Below are 19,014 nucleotides of genomic sequence, written 5' to 3'. Positions count from 1 at the left end.
TAGGGAAACATTGGGGATTATAAAGTTGTCCTATATTGGCATCCAATATTCAATAAAATTTGCTTGACAGATAAGTATAGGGTATTTGTGGTCGTTTGGAAAGATAATTAATTACAGGGTACATAAGTTCACCACACCCTTATTTTTCCCCACGCCCACACTTTTTGGGAAAAGCGCCGGCGCGACCGTTACAACGGCAAATTCAAATTTTCGCCTTACGCAGGTGGGGGAAGGGACAAGCAAAAGCAACACATGCAGACACTGCAGAAGTGAGAGAGCTAGAGAGCGCCTAACCGATTGGCTAACCGTTTCGCTCTGGCTCTCGCGAGAGAGCCCTGCTTTTGATATCGGCGAAAATAAAACCGTATATATGGCGACGCAGCGCTATTTCGAACACAAAGTTTTTTGAGTCGTCGACCGTTGCGGACGGAAATCAGATTAGGATCGTGAGTTGCCAGAACCAGCTATTACATATAGAGCATTATTGGACCAACAAATAGCTAAACCACACACACCCAAGGACCCGGAGCTGCGAAAGTTCCGCGGAAAAGCCAATTTCTCGGCGCCAGCCAAAAATCAAGAAAACCAACGAGCAAAAAATGAAACAAATATCTGTATAAAAACCGAATCCGAGCAACTCTTATATGTATTAGCTCTCCCCGCCACATATCTACTATATAAAACGAGAATTCTGCCGTGTGCGCGCGTGTGTTTGGCATATTTCGCACAATAGCTGAAAAAAAAACGAATGAAAGCCACAAAAAAAAAAGAAAGAAACGCAAGGCGAAAATTTGTATTAATTTCGGCTGAAACAACAACACTACAAAATTTAAGAAACTGCCACGGCGAGGAAAAAAAAAGCGTCGGCGTCGCTGCTTTGGACGCTTTTTTCTTCTCTCCGAGTTGGCAGTTTTCTACTTCTTGCCTAAAGACCCCCCAAAAGTAATCTCCCCAAAACCTCTTCTTGCTTCTTTTGCAGTGTGTTAATTAGTAAAAAATAAAGTTAACCGCGCGTTCCGTAATTCCACTCACACACATACCAACACCCAAGCAGCAGCAGTAGCCGCAGCGGATTAAAACTTCGTCACTCTAGCAACAAAACAAAAAAACACCTACAAAAATGGTAAGTTTATGGGAATAGCTGGAAAACATGTGCATCTTTATTTTCTGTGTTTACACAACGTGCGGCCATCATTTTCCATTGAAATTTCCACAGTTTTTGCGAAAAATCAAAGTCAGACAGCGACCCCCAGGGCAATTACCATTAGTGCGAGCGGGAGGGGTCGAATGGCTTCCAATTAGACTTTGTTTATATGGTTTTAACGGCTTTCCACACACATACACACCTCAACCCCGAACACCCCGTCGAAAAGCAGCTGTCCCCGGGAATTTCGTTTACATTTCGCACCCCAAAAATATATCATGCTCATGGGTAGAAAAAACTGGTTTTTTCTACAAACCAATATTGTTGTTTTACAAACGAACATAATTCACCCCCAATACATAAATCATTAATCCTAGGTGGTATGTCCTGATTCAAGTACATTTTGGCTCTCTCATTGTAATTGGATAGTAGTTTGTACCCAGAATTCAAATCTTATGTTTTTCGATTTATTAGTTTTCTTTGATTCAAATGAAATAATTTGTAGAACTTATTTAAAATTCATACTTATGCAAAAAACAAAAGATAAGTTGTTTAAGTATGAGCTATTTTTTGTTCACAGTTTTCTTTAACTTTTTTGTTCAACTAAAGCTAAGTAATCAAAAGTTTAATTTTGCCCTGGGGGTCGCAGAAAATAAGTAGTACAATTAAATAAGCAATGTCAATAGCAAGAATTTACACACATGTCACGTCACTCGTCAAAATTATTATATTTCCAAGGCTGTCGCACACGAATCAAGTTTGCCCTATAATAATTCCATGACGCTAGCAAAAAAAAAAACCATCGAAACCCAATCAGGCGTGGAAATGTGGAAATTCTTATCAGCATCTCGAGCAACACCTCATTTTCCGTCCTCCTTTATTCCTCCTCGTCTCTTTGAAATCGTAAATCAAATATGATTTCGGCCAATTTGTTAAGCATTATGCACACACGCGTTGCCATCGACACTTTTATCAGCAATTTTTCAAAGATCCCCGCAAATTATAGAAATGCCCCCGCTCGTAGACCTCCATTATTTTGCTTATCAGTGGAAAATGTGTGAATATGCAGAATATATTGATGAACAACAAAGTTGCCGGGCCCGGCATTATCGGTCTCCTCCTTGACCCGCCGTTCGTTGTTCGCTCTATGCCTTTTGGTTGTATTTTTTATTTACCGCACAAAAATTGGAGGTTAGAAACGGCCAATGGAAATGGTGAAAAAATTCTTTTTGGTTCTCTCTTGCTCTCCCTCTCTTGCGCACTCGCCGCTCATTTTACCCGTTTCGACGCTCTCGCATTACCGTTTCACACACTTTCGCGTCTCTCTCTGTGTGCAATTATTTCGTTCGTTATCAGTTCCGTTTTGTGCTGCGTCTCCCTCTCTCTTTCCGTTTCTTTCGGTATTTCATTTTTTTTGCGCCTTGCGCTTGGCACTTTTATCGGCGCCTACCTTTTGTTGTTTTCTTCCATAACCGTTTCATTTGCCGCATTGCGGTTATTTTGCTGTTTCGCCTTCGTCTTTGTTCGTCTGCTTCGCTCGTTCATTCGTTCGGCTCGCCGTGTTCGTGTCCGTGTGTGTATCAGTGTGTCTGTGTTGGCTGCCTGTTCCACTTTGGCTTTTCGCACAAGAATTTTATTGTAACGGCACAGGCGAATGGTGGGGGAGGAGGAGGAGGAGAAAGAAAGCGCTGCAAATGTAGAAAAATTCCTGCTAGACGCCGCTTAACCACATAATCCAATTTTCTTGTCGCCCTCTTTTCACCTTCTTATTCTGTTTGGCCTTCTCTGCGACTTTTGATAAGAAACCCCGCCCACTTTATCACCCATCCCCACAACACCCCATCCCACCCACATTCAGCCTCATCTGGTGTCGCCTAATTTAATTAGCGATTTTTACAGCTCACGCAGAATGCAAACAGCTTTTAATTAAAATATATCGTACAGCTCTACGTGCCCAATTTGTTTCTGTGATTCGACTGCTAACTTGGCTAAAACAAACATTTGCCAGGGCTTTTGACTGATCTTCATAGTTTGTTGATCTTTAGCTAAAGCTAATTATGAGAAATGGTTGTATATGTATCTTATTTATTTCCGTTGAAAAATTAGCCAACATCCATATAAATTCCCATGAGTCAGTATGTGTTCTTGGGCTGACTTCATCGATCATATGGTGTATGATGAATACCCGATGATGTGAGTGGCATTTAATAAAGCCAAATGACTGGCTTTTGGCTCAACTAGCGCAGTTGCTTGAACCTGAGTTCGGATGCACTAAAAATGGACCCGAAAACCAAAATTAACTAACCGTCATTCATGAATCCAAACTAAACCCCATGAAACCGGTTGGGACCGGCAAAAAAGCGTATACAATACAACGGTAAACCGGCAAACTTGGCTTCAACATAAATTTCCAGTTATGACTTGTTTGAAGTTGTATTTGCCGTCAAACTTCTTTAAGACGAATCTTTTTACAGCCAAAAACATGTTAGCTGTGAATATATAGGTGATAAACGCATACATTTATTATGATAACTCAAATTCAATTATCTAATTTTAAATATAAAAAATTATTAATAGAAATAAACAATAAAGATAAAGAAAAACTACAATTTTATGTGAAGATGTATGACTAATGTTGTATAACTAACGGTTTTTGTTGTATCTTGAATTTAAAACCCTGTGGTCAACAACTAGAACCTCATTAATATGACACAAATATGTACAAATGTCATCATCATAAGTGAATCTCTTTAAGTGGATATTGATGGTTGAAGTTAAAAAAGTTTAGCTACTTTGGGTGGATCATGAGATCAAGACCATGAGTCATGGTCATAAAAGTAAATAAATAATCCTGATAAATACGCACAGCCTGAGTCCTTCTCCAAGGCATAAAATTTTGGCAGGCACTGTGTGCTTGCCTTGATATAGAAGCTTCTTCGGGATGCCGTGGGCGTCTGATTGTGCATACAAATGGATTACCAATTAGGCCTTAACCCCAACCCCCCTTCTCGATTAACGACCCCGCCCGATTGACTGCCATTAATGGATATCTGGTGGGTGGGGTCTGTTGTTGTTTGCATTTGTCGCCATTTAGGGAGAGAGCTTCAATCTGTTCCAGCGGAAATCTCTGAGCTCCGATGGGTGTTTCTGGCTTAGTCACGCCTGCCAATGACATAACCTAGTTGGAAATCGTTTTATCTGCTCAGACAGCGGCGATAAGCTTGGCAAATTCAATTGAACGCCAACGCGACAATCTCTGGGCCAACAAAAAAAACAGGTGCCACCACCGCGGCAGCAAACCTAATGTACTCGAATTTGCTGTTTAAATTCACCGAAATTCCCCCGATTAGATAAGGTCAAGCAGGGCGCTATAATTCCAATGTCAATCGCCGATTTGACTTTCTGTATTCCCTACTACTTACGGAACGGAAGTTGTCCATAAAGGTTGGCCAACATGTCTGAGAGCCATGTTTGTGTGTGATTTTTAAGGAACCCGATTTGGCCTTCAAGTGAGCATGCATAATTGTTTTGTGCCGCGGTGATTAGATAGAGTAGAGAAACTAAAAAAAAGATCAGTACATTTTGTTTCAACTTTTGTACTGTTGATCCCAAACCATTAATTAATTATAATTGCTGTAGATTGAGTTGCCCTTTTGAATATGGCAAATTAAGTTGTTATTACATAGGATCAGAAAACAAACAATCGTTTATATACTGTTTCCATACATATCAGTTTGCACTTATCAGCTTGAGCAAATATATATAATTCACCCTCTGACGCAGGCAAAGTTTGCTTTTGCATTTTTGCTTCATGATTAATAATAATTATCGCAAGTTCCCCAACCAGGCCTTATAATATACTCAAATGATTCTTGGTCTTATCTGTAGAGAACGAGTTGCCCAAATAAACATTAATGTGCATTAAAACATTAACAGGCAAACGGGAATTTTATACGCCCGGTTTTTGGTTTTGTTGCTCCAACATGAGACGCTCAAGATCGTTTTTGGCTAGGTCTCTTGGCTCCTGAAACTGACAACTCGCACGTCTCTTGTCACATATACATCATTCCCTTGGCAATAATAAATTTTGGTTTTGGGTGTCGACTTCTCCTCTCGTTTCCTCCACTCCCCCTTTCGGCAGTGCTTTCCTGGTCCCTTGTTTATTCAGTCGCTGACGTCAGGTTTTGTTGATTCAGCGGAAACTTAACACCTTTTTCAAGATACCACTGCATAGCTACAGATACAATTGTATCTGGACTTGCCTTGCGGCGAGCAAACAATACGCAAAATTATTCAAATTAAACACAATTGTTCTCCTTTCTCGTCTTTTGTTATTCCTAATTGTATTCTTGGGTAGCTTTCCATGTTGACATTGAAATGCTATCGGGATGTCGTTGAAAAGTATTTCAATAACCAACCCGGTCGAGTTGTCTATAGGTGTAAAATTTATTTTGTAAACAATTTATAGACAAAGGTTTTTATACCAATTCATAATGGTATGTGTGGAACTTTAAGTGGTGCATCTAATTTATGCGGTATTCATTTGTGTGTTTGCAGGCCGATCAGCTGACAGAGGAACAGATCGCCGAGTTCAAAGAGGCATTCTCGCTATTCGACAAAGACGGCGATGGCACCATCACAACAAAGGAGTTGGGAACAGTCATGCGATCCCTGGGCCAGAACCCCACAGAAGCCGAGCTGCAGGACATGATCAACGAGGTTGATGCCGACGGTAAGTTGGGGAGCTATTCAAGAAAATTGGAAAAATTGTTCCGTCTTGTGGGGCGTTGTAATAGATATCAAGTCTTTGGAATCCCATAAGAAGCTTAAGAATTAACAAGCTTTATTTTTAGGAGGCTATAAAAAGAAATTTAGTCATACAAAATAAAATATTGTGTATATTCTGGGCTTACAAATTAGACAAACAACTTAAATTAGTTCATGTTAGTTAATTAGTAGAGAAACGATAATTGTATTTATTGTTACTTGGACATCAGGTTCTGTACTTTATCTATATTTCCCACAATTTAGTTCAAGTCATAAACTATACAACTTGATTAAGTCAGACTTTAAAATGTTCGACTATATGTGCAAATGATGTGATTAGCTATGGTTTCAGCTTAACAACTTTGCTCCAGTAATAAAATAAACCGGCGAAAACCCCATCGAGCCCGATTCCGATCCCGATCCCGACGTGTCTAATTTTGTTAACCCAAATCTGTTTTTGTTCTGGGCCTAATCCCTCTCACTCGTTCCGTTCTGCTCTTTTCGCAGACAGAGGTAGATCAGACTAACATTTGTACGACAAACAATGGGTGAAAAAAAAAATGAAAATCATTTCTTGGCTAAAAATATGCAACAAAAACACGTCATAGGCATTAAAAATAGATGACTAAAATATTTTGGCTCTTTCCCGTGTCTTGTCTTTGGCAGCCGTTGCTGTCAGATTTTTTTCCCTTGTTTTCTGATGGTATTTAATTTTTTTTCTTTTTTAAGAAAAGGTGGTTGTTCGCCTAACTCAAAATCTCGGACAAGTTTTAGTGTAAGAAACTTTTGGGGAACCATCCATGTTTATTTTTGATGCAAGAGGAAATCGAGCGACAGGCGCCTCGCGCCAAAAATGTGGCCAAATCGAAAATGTGTCGCCTGTTTTTATAGCGCGAGGTTTTTCACCTTTTGACGGAAAACTAGATTGCCACGAATGTGGGGAGCAAATAAATAGCTTCCCCCACTCTATTTTTTATATTCATGCGCTAGAAGGAGGCAAAATAGTTTGTGAAATAATTTTAATTTCTTTCCCTGGCTGCAAAAAAATAGTAAAAAATGTTGGCACTTTAAGTAAAATATTAATCTCTTTTAAGCCAAAGTAAAATATTTATATTTCATAGAATATTACTTAATTGGATGACATTCCTGGCAGAACCACTATTTTTAGCTGCCCCTTTTTTGAAACCCATTCCCTTGTATTCTTCTCCCTTTTTCCATGGAAAATGCGTAACAAGTAAATCATAAGAATTCAGCAGAGAAAAGTTACTTCCCTAACTTATTCTTTCATAAGTTTTGTAACTGTCCCCGCCCAATTTGTATTTGTTTTTGCTGTTCCATTTTTCTTGTCAGATTTTCTTAGTTTGTTGTTGGCACTGCTGCTGTTGCGCTTGCACGTGGAAATTCTGTGCGCATGTTGTCTAAAATATCCAGGACAAAATCTGCAAAGTCCTGCAAAGGAATTTGAGCGCAGGCGCACTAAAAACTCTCGCAAAATCTGTTTTTTTTTTTTTTTGTTTCCAAAAGTTAAAGTGTTGCAATCAGGAAAGAAGGGGGCTTAGACAAACGAGAGGGAGGGGGGGTGGCTGCGAATACTAACTGTTTATCAGGGCTAAAAATAGTAGTTTGGTATATGGCACATGGCGTCGCCACTTGGGAGACCAACATTTTTCGCAACTTATTTGCTAGAATTTGCATATGTGCAAAAGTTTTTCAATGAGTGGAAAGCAAAATGTTTTGCCAACTTTATTTTCAAACGTTTAATGTTTAAAATAGCTTGAAAAATTGTTTCAACTGGAAAGTTGTTTCCCCCTTTTGGCTGACTCCTCTAATTTACGATTCCCACAGAGGAATGCATTTTCTGGCCGAAACTAACTTGGCAACCAGAATCACCCACTCGCATGGCCCACTCACTCATTGGCCAGGCAGAGGCAGTCAGGCAGGAATCTGACGGAAACATTAAACATTCATTACTTGAAATTTTGTTGGCGTCTCGTCGCAGGCAGTTGACGATGGCCAAACTGGCTGCTTCTGGGTCTGAGCTGCGTGCAAACGACCGCATTAGTTGTTGGCAGTGGGATTGTCCAGCGGTATAAAAAATATTAAGCAAAAGGAGTGAAAAAAGCTATTTCGAACGGGGGACATTCTTGACAATTAAGAATTTATAGAGAAGTTGTATGAAAGATGGAATAATTTAATATTTTTTATCACAGAAAAACCAATTTGGTTTTTTTTTTAAGTCCCTCGAAACAGCCGCAAAAACTTAAATAATAAATAGAAGGGACACACAATAAGCAGTTAAAATGATTAATTTAAAAACAATTTTCTCAAAGTAAATGTAATTTAATTTATTTTCCAAGCTTGCCAGAAAAATCAGTTATTACCACCCAATTTGGCCTGAGGTGCAATAAATTCGAGAGTCTTCTACTGTATTTCTAACAAGCAATGGAAAATGCCCCCAGACTAAATTTAGCGATCTCACTGCGCGCAAAAAAAAAACTTATTAAAATTTTAAATTGTCTGCAAAATTTTGCGAGCAACGTTGCGAAACGGGAAAGGAGGGGATGTGAAGAGGTAATAGTTGGCAGGAAAACGTAATGGAAACCAAAAATACAGCCAGACACTGGCGATCATCATTATCATGTCGGGATTGCGATGATCATAATTGGACTGCCCGGGTTCGTCAAAGTTTTTCGGGCCAGTCTAAGAAGCGTCTAACCAAAATGGCAACAAATTTCTCAATGATTTGTCTTTTCCCCCATACCAATATGTGTGTGGCGGAGGCTTTCCTTGGTATTTGTTTTTTTTCGGTTGGGGAAATCCTATCGACAAAGCCAAAAGCAACAGAAAATCGCGTCAAATGTTTTAAATAGAATCATAAACAGAAACGGAGGCAAGACAACAAGCAACCAAACAACTGAAATCGCAACACAGATCGGAATGAACTAAAGCCACCCGTCGATATTTTATTTGATATTTGCTGGGCTATTTTCGAAATAATATTTTTGGCTCTCAATGCGGCCATATTGAATAATAATAATACTTAAATTAGCCCATTATGTTTTTGATTTTTTTGTTGGCAAATTTACGAGTTGAATGCAGATTATTTTGAAATAGAATTGCCTCTAAATATTTGTTTTATTTAAATTTGAGCGCTGAAATTATTTATTTATTTTAGCTCAATTAATTTGTCGATTTGCTGCTTTGCTTTTATTAACCAAATATTTTGAAAGCTATCTCGTATAAATTTAATATTTTGTTGTTCAGAGAGACTATGTGTGTGATGTCTAGTTTATTATCCTTTTTTACTTTGTGTAACTTTGACTTGAGAAGCAAAGTTTTTGACTTCATATCTCTTTCAATAAATCTCAATTGCCCTTAGGAAAACATTTTGTGCTAAAGTTGAAAAGAGCTTGAACCTTTGCGTTTTTTAGCAATCATATACTGAAAGTTTTCTCTGGAGAAAACCCATTTCCAGCAAAGTAATAAAAAACACATTCAATTCACAAGAAACAAAAATGATAGCCACAATGAACCACGCTCCATTTGGTTTTGAGGGTAGCAAACAGAAAACTGAAAAACATTTTATACTGTTCCATTTTATGGACAAAAGGCTCTTCTGGCCGGGATGCTCGTGTTGGATGGGATGGCTTGAAAAAGTCAGTCAATAACAATTAAGGCCAAAAGTTGTTCTTGCTTTAATGTGCGCCACCCCAAAGAAGAACTATTTTCAACTTAAAACCAAGTCAAGCCGAAGGAAACTTTTTCAATTAGTATAACAAGAATTTCGGTTAGACCACTTCATTTACGATTGAATTCGTAGGATAACCTCGGCAAAATGTTTGGCTAAATTCTTTAACAAATTTCCATTCCACTTGGCTGAGCCAGGCGATAAAGGAGCCGAGATAAGAGAGAGTGATTCTAAAGAAACGGGATTAGGCGGACTTATCTACCACACTCCAAAAGGTGGGTGGCCCAAACACGTGTGTGTGTGTATGGCCTTACCCCAACCCCCTAAGAAAGTTTGTTTGGGGCTTAGGCAAATATGAAAATATGCTCGATTATATATACCACCTCCCAGGGATTTAACGTCGAAAAGGCAACACGAGGAAAAAAGCTTTAAGTAGTGTACACAGCCCCCGGGTTGGGTATTCGTTTTATACGGGGTCTCGGAATGGAGAGCAAACTTGGCCATAATGAAGAGAAATGCTGGGTGCCTTTATCCTTGACTTGAATTTATTATAACGCCCCGGGGAAGAATTTAAATTGATGGTGGTGATGGTGGAATCCCCGAAATCCAACCCACAAAAAGTATGCAACGAAATTAATTGTTATTTTTAATGCTTCCCCTTGCACAGGCAACGGCACAATTGACTTCCCAGAATTCCTTACAATGATGGCACGCAAAATGAAGGACACCGATAGCGAAGAGGAGATCCGGGAAGCCTTCAGAGTGTTCGACAAGGACGGCAACGGCTTCATCTCGGCGGCCGAGTTGCGTCACGTGATGACAAATCTGGGCGAGAAGCTCACAGACGAGGAGGTCGACGAGATGATCCGTGAGGCTGATATCGATGGTGACGGTCAGGTCAATTACGAAGGTGAGTAATTCCTTGTCAAGGCGGAGATATGTTTTTAAGTATATGAGACACAAGTAACTAAATTAATGAAATCAATCGTATTAGCTTAGGAATTTTGACGGTTGTACGCTACTAAGTTTATTATTGTATTTCCTTGTAAAAGCGGAGATAGGTTTTAAAATATATGAGACATCAGTAACTAGTTTATTGGAATTGTATTCGCTTACAAATTTCCCAGAAGTCTAAAAATTTCGGTTTCACGTCTTTATTGTGTACTTCTTCAAAAAGCTTATTAAAAATTTCCTATTATTACAGTTTCCCAGAATTCTTAAGAAATTCAAAATTTCATTAAGTAAGCAATCGCCTTACAAGGCGCAAAAAAAAAATGCAGTAAACATTTTAAACTGAATACAACAAGGAAAGGACATTTTTTTAAACAAATCTTTAAAGACTTTCTTTTACAAAAACCTAAATACATGATGAAATATAAGACTTTGCCGATAATCTGCATATACAAGTTGATTTCGTAAGGTATCACTTACGCTATTTACGCTGTAATGGCTCGATATTTTAGTTTTTTTGTGGGTCGCGTGTTTGGCCACTAATTGGATCTGTCTGTTGTTGCACCTGCCGTGCAAATAAAACAACAGACCCGCAATGATTGAATCACGGGCATCACATTTGAGTCACAATTGGCACTTGGCTGTGTCATATGGCTTTGCTAATTCACCTGATCTCTCTGCGCCCTCCCTGACTCATTGTAGTAATACTTATTTTCAGCTCTAGCCATGTAGATATATATAGAGATAGAAAACAAATATCTCTCGCCATGTGCACTGCATTTTTATTCGAAATTTTCGTGTTTTGTGTTCTTCGTAATTTTTTAATTGCTTGAAAATTGATTTTTCAATTGCCAAACAGCAGGCTAGCGGTGAAAAGAGCCGAGAAAAAAAACATCACCTTCAAATGGGAAAATCTACAACAATAAAAAAGAAAATGGAACAAATTTAAGATCGCGAAAAAATCCTCGCAAGCTTTCAACAGGTTTTCCATGCCATATCCTCCCACTCCCTTAATTCTACCAAAATTTCCCTTTGTTGAGACCGGGAAAAGTAGCAATTAAAATCGGACAGTTTTCCCCCGTACACATACATATACCTCTATCCGTATATATTTTCCTCTTCAAGTTCAAATAGAAATCGTTTTTGGCCGCCGTGCAAGCATTTCTCGGATCAAATAGATTAATCACAAGTAATTTATGAACAAAATACATAAAAATAGCGAAAAGTTTAAACAAAAGTCAATAGAACAGCAATGATCTAGATTAATGATCATTAACTGAATGTTCTTTTAGTGAAAATTCGCAAGTAGATTTTGTCAAAAATGTGTTTGCTATGAAAGCAAAAATTGATAAAGGGTTGAGGATTAGTTGATAATAAGGAAGAGCTTTTCATAACATTGTGCTTGAAACTGTCAGATTGCATTATCTTGTAGTTATGTGGAATTATGTGGATTAGTCTGACCTCAAGTATTTTTATATTGAGTAAAAAAAAAAGAATTGAAGGAAGTTATTTAACCATTAAAAGTGCTGAAGGCTACTGGAATTAATTGCACCTTAACGAGTTCTGATCTTTTGAAATCGTTTCTGTAAATCTCTTAATTATTCGAAAATCAACAGCGTAAGCTGCTTTTAAAAAATTCCATACCATCATTCGCCTGCCATATATCACTTGGCATTTATACTTTTCCTGCGCCTGCTCCCAATCAGCATTTTTTATGCCTTTCGCCACTTTCTTGCCGCCGAAATTGAAATGTTTTTAAAAGCCAAAATAAATGTCGCGCGTAAATTCCACACTTAAATGATTAACCTGCCGGGGCAAACAGCACACAGATCGCGGCGCACGGCAACAGTGCGAATGGGAAACAACAATTAAAATAAAATATATAAATATTGTGCAATATTCTTTAATTTCCCCGCCCATCTCGATGCGGTGGGGTGGGGGGTTTTTGGGGTAGGGGATGAAAATGGCGTGAACATTGACCGATTGAATGAATCTCATTCGCCAGGCCGTGTTTTTTCGTTCAGTCAGCGGAATCAGCATAACGTAAATATAAAATGCGCATTGTTGCCATTTTGCTTATTGCCAATTAACCAAAGTCTTTATTGTTGTCTTGCCGGCTATACAGTGTGCCGGGCCCCAAACCTCCCCACTTTCCCACTTTTCGGTAATTTTGCGAGTGAAAATTATATGGCGCAAACAATGAATATGCAGAGAAAGATATTGGGGAATGGGAATGGGGATGAGACTTACTTTGGCCAAGTGCCAGATAGAAAAATGCTGAGCAAAGGGAACGGCGGCAGATTCGAGAGCCACGAGAATAAGTCGAAAATCAAATAAAATGTTAAACAAAATACAAAGAACAACAAATTAAACATTAGCGCAGAGGCAGGGCAAATTAAATGAACACATCGCCAATGTGTGAGCGAGAGAAAGGAAGATAAATTCCAAAAGTAGCAAAAAAAAAAAGGAAAGAAACCGACCTTAGAAAAGATAGAACAAGTAAGTTTGGCGAATGTAAACAAAACGACGAAAGATAAACAGCAGAACCACAAAAACGCCAAACGACGTAATGAGGGAGGAGGAGGGGGGTCATTGTGGTTAATTCGGGGGCCGGTGGGTCTCTAAAATAAAAACCCAAGAAAATTGGCTAAATATACATATTCTGTTGGCCAAGGCAGCTGGAAAAGTTGGAACGCGATCGGGCTTAATTTCATTTTAATTGCCTAATGCAACAGCGAGAGAACCCAGCCCGCAAAAAGTCATAAACAACCTTTCACCCACGACTAAGGCACTTAACGAAAATCAAGTAAAATATTGGATTAAATATTATATAGAATATTTAAATAATTCAATTAACATGTTTTAGTGTTATCAGCTATGGAAACTGATCGAGATGTGATACTACTTTGAAAATTAAATTCCAAGTTATGATTTTCTAATCACTAAAGTGATTATACTTTAGAAAGGAATATTATTAATGAAAAAAATGTGATTTTTCTCAGTGCAAGCAACTGGTCAGCCAATAGGCGTGGCTGAAATAAGGGCAGTGATGTTTTAGGGCGAAGATTTAATCAAAAGAGCGAACGTCGAGTATTTGCATGTGGGCAAATGTCAAGGTCGCCCACTGGGAGTTTAACTCTTGGGTATTTTGCATACGGCTTAGCCCTTTTTCGGGCGTTGCCTGAACTTTGGCTAATAACATTTTATTTTTAAGCCTTTTACGACTCCCAAAAGGTTTCGTTTTATTACAAAAGGTGTGTTTGATGATTTTACTGATATTAGCTGTTATAACGATACTACAAATGTTAGAATAAACTTGCCAAAAACTTGATAACAATCGATTTGAGGTGTTTGATAAGCGTTTTTCCTGGGTCAGATATTTGGTCTGAAGTTTATTAGCTAACCAAGAAAGACAATAACATTGATTAAAGTACATTTGATTATAAATAGCATAAAAATAGGGCAACTAGGACTTCGCTTTTGGACCTAAAATACATTTTTAAAATCGTTTAGGTTAATTTTTGGCAAATTAGAAAAAATATTGTAGCTAATTTAGGTTTTGTAATTATTGACTATAGTTTTCTTTCTTGTTTTTGCTGTCAATACTTCCTATAAATTCTTGACCATTGGTCCCAAGAAAATCCACCCAATTACACGCCCACTCAATTTGCCTGTCCTATCTGTGTCTTTTTGTGTGTCCCTCCCGTGTCTTCTTGTTTAAATATTTGAAAAATGCAGTCACCCTAGGCGATGGCAAACAGGGGCGAAGAAGAAGTGCAATCAACAAGAACAGATGCCGTAGCAGCAGAGAATTCTTTTCTCCTTTCAAAAATAGAAACAGGCAAACACCTGATAAATTGGGGACACCAATACAACCCGTCTTTGTGTTCATCTGGTGGCTATGACAACTCCCCGTCTCGACGTTCTTTCTCCTTATTGATTGAGTCGATGATGCAGAACTTTTCTTTTTCTACTAGGTATTTGTAAAGAAGATTGGGTATATGCGATTGTGTAAAATAATGTATTTAAGACTGTAATGTTAGATTTGTCTATTTAATCAAGATACTCCATATTCTACATACACCCCCTTGAATTTATAACTTTTTACGTTAGATTAAAGTTTTCTGGTTATCAATATTAAACGCCTTTTGGTAGTCAATAAGAGGTATATAGTAGTCGGAATACCAGACCATAGACTTCTTGTCTTTCCCATCAATTCGCGAACAATGCGGCAAGAGGCAACGTCTTTATTGCAATCTGCTTCCGTCGCTGCCAACGTCGCAAGCATCCTCTGCTTTCTATTTTTGGATGGGGAACGCTGAAGAGAGTACATAATCTCTGGCGATTGACTGTCTGAGTCTTTGCACTCAATAAATTTTCCTTGGTGTGTGCCCCTGTGTGTGTTTGTGCGGCAAAGTGTTTTCATCAGACATCTCGTGACTTGCTCGTTTGTCTTATTGATTAGCTGGCCGTTGTTGTTGTTGTTGTAGCCATGGTGTAATGCTCGTTTGCTATTGATTAATTGCCTTCTTAATTTAGTAGAAGGTTAATGACAGTGCTCAGCTATTTTCGATACTTGATTTGTTGTGTGAATTTTTTTTCGTGTCAACTCGTTGATTTGAATTTTCTTAAGTGTTTGGGAATGTATTTTGGATTGGGATATATCTTTTAATTGGCAGTAATACAATCGATAAAGTTTTAATATCAGAAAATTAAGCTGCATTTATAGTATGTTAACAAAGCACATAATTTATAGAAGTTAATGCAGAAAAAGTTTATTGAATTTTTTCAAAAAGCAATACTTTTATCAATGGTTAACCTTAATCTTTAAAGAATACAACTCTTTTCAACTTTATACTAATGCAAATTCTCTCTTCATCTTTCTTTGCAGAATTCGTGACTATGATGACATCGAAGTGAAGCGTTAAATTATTTCTTTTTAAGCCTTTCTATTTTTTTAAGATGTTGACGAAGACTGTAGCTGTGCGCAATAACATCGCGCCACGCTGTTGCTATGGACCCCAGTAAAAGATCTTAAAAAAAACAACAAACAACAACAAAGAGTTAAGCAAAAAACAACCAACATAAAGAAGAATAAGAAGCAAAAACATTTAAGAAACTTTAAAACAAATGAAACTTACACTTAAAAAAACGCAAAAGCAAAAGAAAATTTAAAAAATGAAACAACAGATTCAGAAAGAAAGAAATACATTAAACTGAGAAAAAAAAGGTTAAACGAAAAAAACAACATAATTTTAATGCAACAAAAAACAACAACCAAACAGCATACTTAAAGAAGTCACCGTTTAAAACCACAAACAAACAACAACAACAACCAGCAGCAACAACAAACAAGAATCGCATGTTATCGTTTGAATAACAACAACAACAAGTCTATCACTACACTTAAACAAAATGAGGAGCAAGAAGAAGAGGAGCGAGCAGAGGGAGAAACAAGAAGCAGCAGCAGCATCCACCAGTATTGCCGATAGATGGCGATCCAAGTAATGGGCAGCGCCACCTGGCGACGACGGCGCGCAACGGCTGCATTTTGTTTGAAAAGTTTTCCACTAAAAAGATAAAATGAAAACCCGAATCTGTAAGCTAGCAAATTGTGTTTAAAGTATAAAGAAAAATTTGTCGATTTCGTTGCGAGAAAGAATAAAAATAAAAGCTAAACAAACAACAAATAAAAATACAAATAAAACAAAAACTGTTAAAGAAAAATATTTGAAATTTTTGCAAACTGGCAAAGTTTATATAGACACTCTACAAACACACACACACACTCTCATACACACACCACACCCCCCACACAGCGACACTACAGACACACATTTACACCCACTCCCACACACAGACATGTCAGAAAAACAAGAAGTAAAATATATTATAAATACAACATATATATATTATAAATAATGTAAAATCAAACAACAACAAATTCTTCTTATTAAATTATATTTAAATTTAAAATTAATAAATATAAAGAAAAAAATAAAACAAATAAAAATTACAAAAAAAAAAACAAAAAGAAACCAACTACAAATACATTTTCGATATAAAATTAAATTAAAAACCAAAAATGTGGCGCGCAGCAGATGATGAGACATATTTTTGGGGGCTGTACGAGGACCAGCAGGACCGCAGTCCAAAAGGTCCTTGATAGGCAGCTGATTTGTCGGCACGATTTGTAGCAAACATAAGCAACACCACACGGCGATCTGATTATATATACAAATATGAGCAGATTTAACATTTAACAATGCAAACGCCACTAAAACACAACAGCAAAACACATTTCTCTAGTACTTAAGCGGCAGCAAAGCAGTAAACCGAATATTACTATTACAAATATAAATATGAAGGAACTCTATATATATATACATATAAATACCTAATGTACTTAAAGCAAAAGGAAAACCAAGTCTAAAGTAATATAATTTTATTATAAAGAAATATAAAATTAAATATTTATATGCGAGACGAAGCGGAGGAAGAGCTGGACGAAGAAGCAAGGAGAAGATTTCATCAAACACACACATATATAAGGAAGAAAGGACGAAGTATGGAGGGGAGCAGCAGCAACATCGCAGGAGGCTCCCGCGAAAGAAGACAACTCTTAACAACAGGAGACGATTCAGCATCGGAACAGTTATATATATTAAAATAAATATATATATATATTTATAAATAAATTATACATATGAATTAAACTAGCTAAATGCAAAGACAATTGTCTTAAATGTAAGCAAATCGAGCGTGGATTCAAGACGTAAACCAAAGCAAAGTTTAGACAAAAGCAAGAGAGCTAGCTAAGCGTAACATAAATTAATATACGAACATAAAGGTTTAAGTTGAAGTTAGAGCAACAACTGCAATCCCTGGCACCACAGCAACCGCAAGCTTTAACCCATCCGCTCTGTCTCCACCACCCAAAACTATCTGTCTATCTAACTATCTTTTCCTCTATGTCCACTGCTGCCTAGTTAACGTTAACTGATAGAAAATGAAAGTCTGCGCGACCAATGCTAACTGAACCGTACTTGGTTTTAATTTAATTTCATATCGAAAACCCTGTTTCCTTTTCTCAACTGTAACGAACTCGTCGTGATGTCTTCTAACCGATCTATCCATACACCATCCAGTCCCATCCCACACCTCACGCCATCTAATCTAATCTAATCGAATCTTTCCCATGCTAACTCTAACTCTTCTCCACTGCATAAATCAACTGTGAGTATAACTTAACAAAAGGCAGGAACACGAAGGCAACCACTATGCGTGTTTTCTACGTTATAATGTTTAAGTCGAGTTTTATAATTCCTTTTGTTTGCTTGACTTTGGACAGAACGCTCTGAAGGGCAACGACAAAATTTGAACAAAAACACCATTTGCGCTAATGATAAAAAAAAGAAAAATTAAACACAAAAAAAAAAACACTTTTCTATAACTTTTTTTAACAAACAAAATAAAATGAAAACATTTTGTAGCGAAATTTGTGCAATGTTTTAAAGAAATGAACCTATATTGATACCTAAATGAATTGCAGGCAAATTTAACTCTAATCAAATGACACAGACGAATTTTTCTAAATCTAACAAATATTCAAAATCCAACCGAAAATGTAAACTTTTTGAATGGCCACTGTGTCTGGAAAGCAGACTCTTAAGATTTTTCCATTTCAAGAATGTCAAATGATAGAGCATTTCCAATTCAAATTGCTGGCTGAAGTACGTCAGTTGTGGCATTGGAGGCTGGATTCACTGAGTTTCTCGATTTTCAAATCTTGCATAAATATTTATCTTCGTTTGCATAGCAGAAGGCAGTCAAAGAAATGGAAAGTAAAAAACCAAAAACAAACTTGTTAAAATATGCTAAAAGTGTTTAGCAAATTACAATATTTCGACAGGCAAAATAACAAAACAAAGAAGTCGCGCCTCTATCTATATATGCAAACATATATATATATATAAATAAAGCTATATACAAGTTATATTTACGAATATTGTAAAAATTGCAACAACCGAAGAAGAAAAACTATGAGCATCAACAAGCGAAACAAACAAGAACATACAGAAATTTCTTTGAAAAAAATACACAAACATTTTAAAAACCTCGAAACAAAAACCAAAATTGTCGTTTTCTTTTCTAAACCAAAAAATTCCTGGATTGGCTTACATTCTCACAGACACACCGCTCAATCATCCCCAGACATTGATCCTATTCGGCCCCCAAGGATATGCTATCTATCCTCTGTATTGGATCTTGACTGCCCACCCTGCTGACCAAGATCCATGAGCTCCACGAGTCAAGTTCGATTAGTAGATTAAGTAGAGCCAGCGGATTGCCAGGTATCCCATTTTGGTTGGACTGCGGCCAGCCAACGACAACCTGGAACTGGAGAACCGGAAACTCCCCGATCCGAGAGATATGCCCCACTATAATCCGATAAGAATTTAAC

General features: G+C 37.5%; 1 protein-coding gene across 2 annotated transcripts; it reads left to right on the top strand.

The window, feature by feature from the left end:
• The first annotated feature begins 373 nt into the window (after positions 1–373).
• LOC108046218 (calmodulin) lies at positions 374–16,277 on the top strand. Of its 2 annotated transcripts, XM_017125802.2 has the most exons (5): positions 374–446; positions 980–1,123; positions 5,702–5,876; positions 10,267–10,509; positions 15,442–16,277. In XM_017125802.2, exons 2-5 carry the CDS (start codon positions 1,121–1,123, stop codon positions 15,468–15,470), a joined length of 450 nt encoding a protein of 149 aa, XP_016981291.1. In that variant the 5' UTR covers positions 374–446; positions 980–1,120; the 3' UTR covers positions 15,471–16,277. The 2 variants fall into 2 exon arrangements, with proteins under 2 accessions (XP_016981291.1, XP_016981289.1); XM_017125800.2 differs by lacking the exons at positions 374–446; positions 980–1,123 and adding an exon at positions 5,623–5,640.
• The last annotated feature ends 2,737 nt before the right edge of the window (positions 16,278–19,014 follow it).

Source organism: Drosophila rhopaloa, unplaced genomic scaffold, assembly GCF_018152115.1.
Source record: "Drosophila rhopaloa isolate 14029-0021.01 unplaced genomic scaffold, ASM1815211v1 contig_115, whole genome shotgun sequence".
Taxonomy (NCBI): domain Eukaryota; kingdom Metazoa; phylum Arthropoda; class Insecta; order Diptera; family Drosophilidae; genus Drosophila; species Drosophila rhopaloa.
Note: the sequence above shows the minus strand (reverse complement) of the source record. Positions and strands in the feature narration are given on the sequence as shown.

Bases quoted from the DNA above. Each gene is read 5' to 3' on its own strand.
- LOC108046218 (XM_017125802.2), top strand. The intron at 5,877-10,266 runs GTAAGTTGGGGA...CCCCTTGCACAG, and splicing joins CAACGAGGTTGATGCCGACG to GCAACGGCACAATTGACTTC. The intron at 10,510-15,441 runs GTGAGTAATTCC...CTTTCTTTGCAG, and splicing joins CGGTCAGGTCAATTACGAAG to AATTCGTGACTATGATGACA.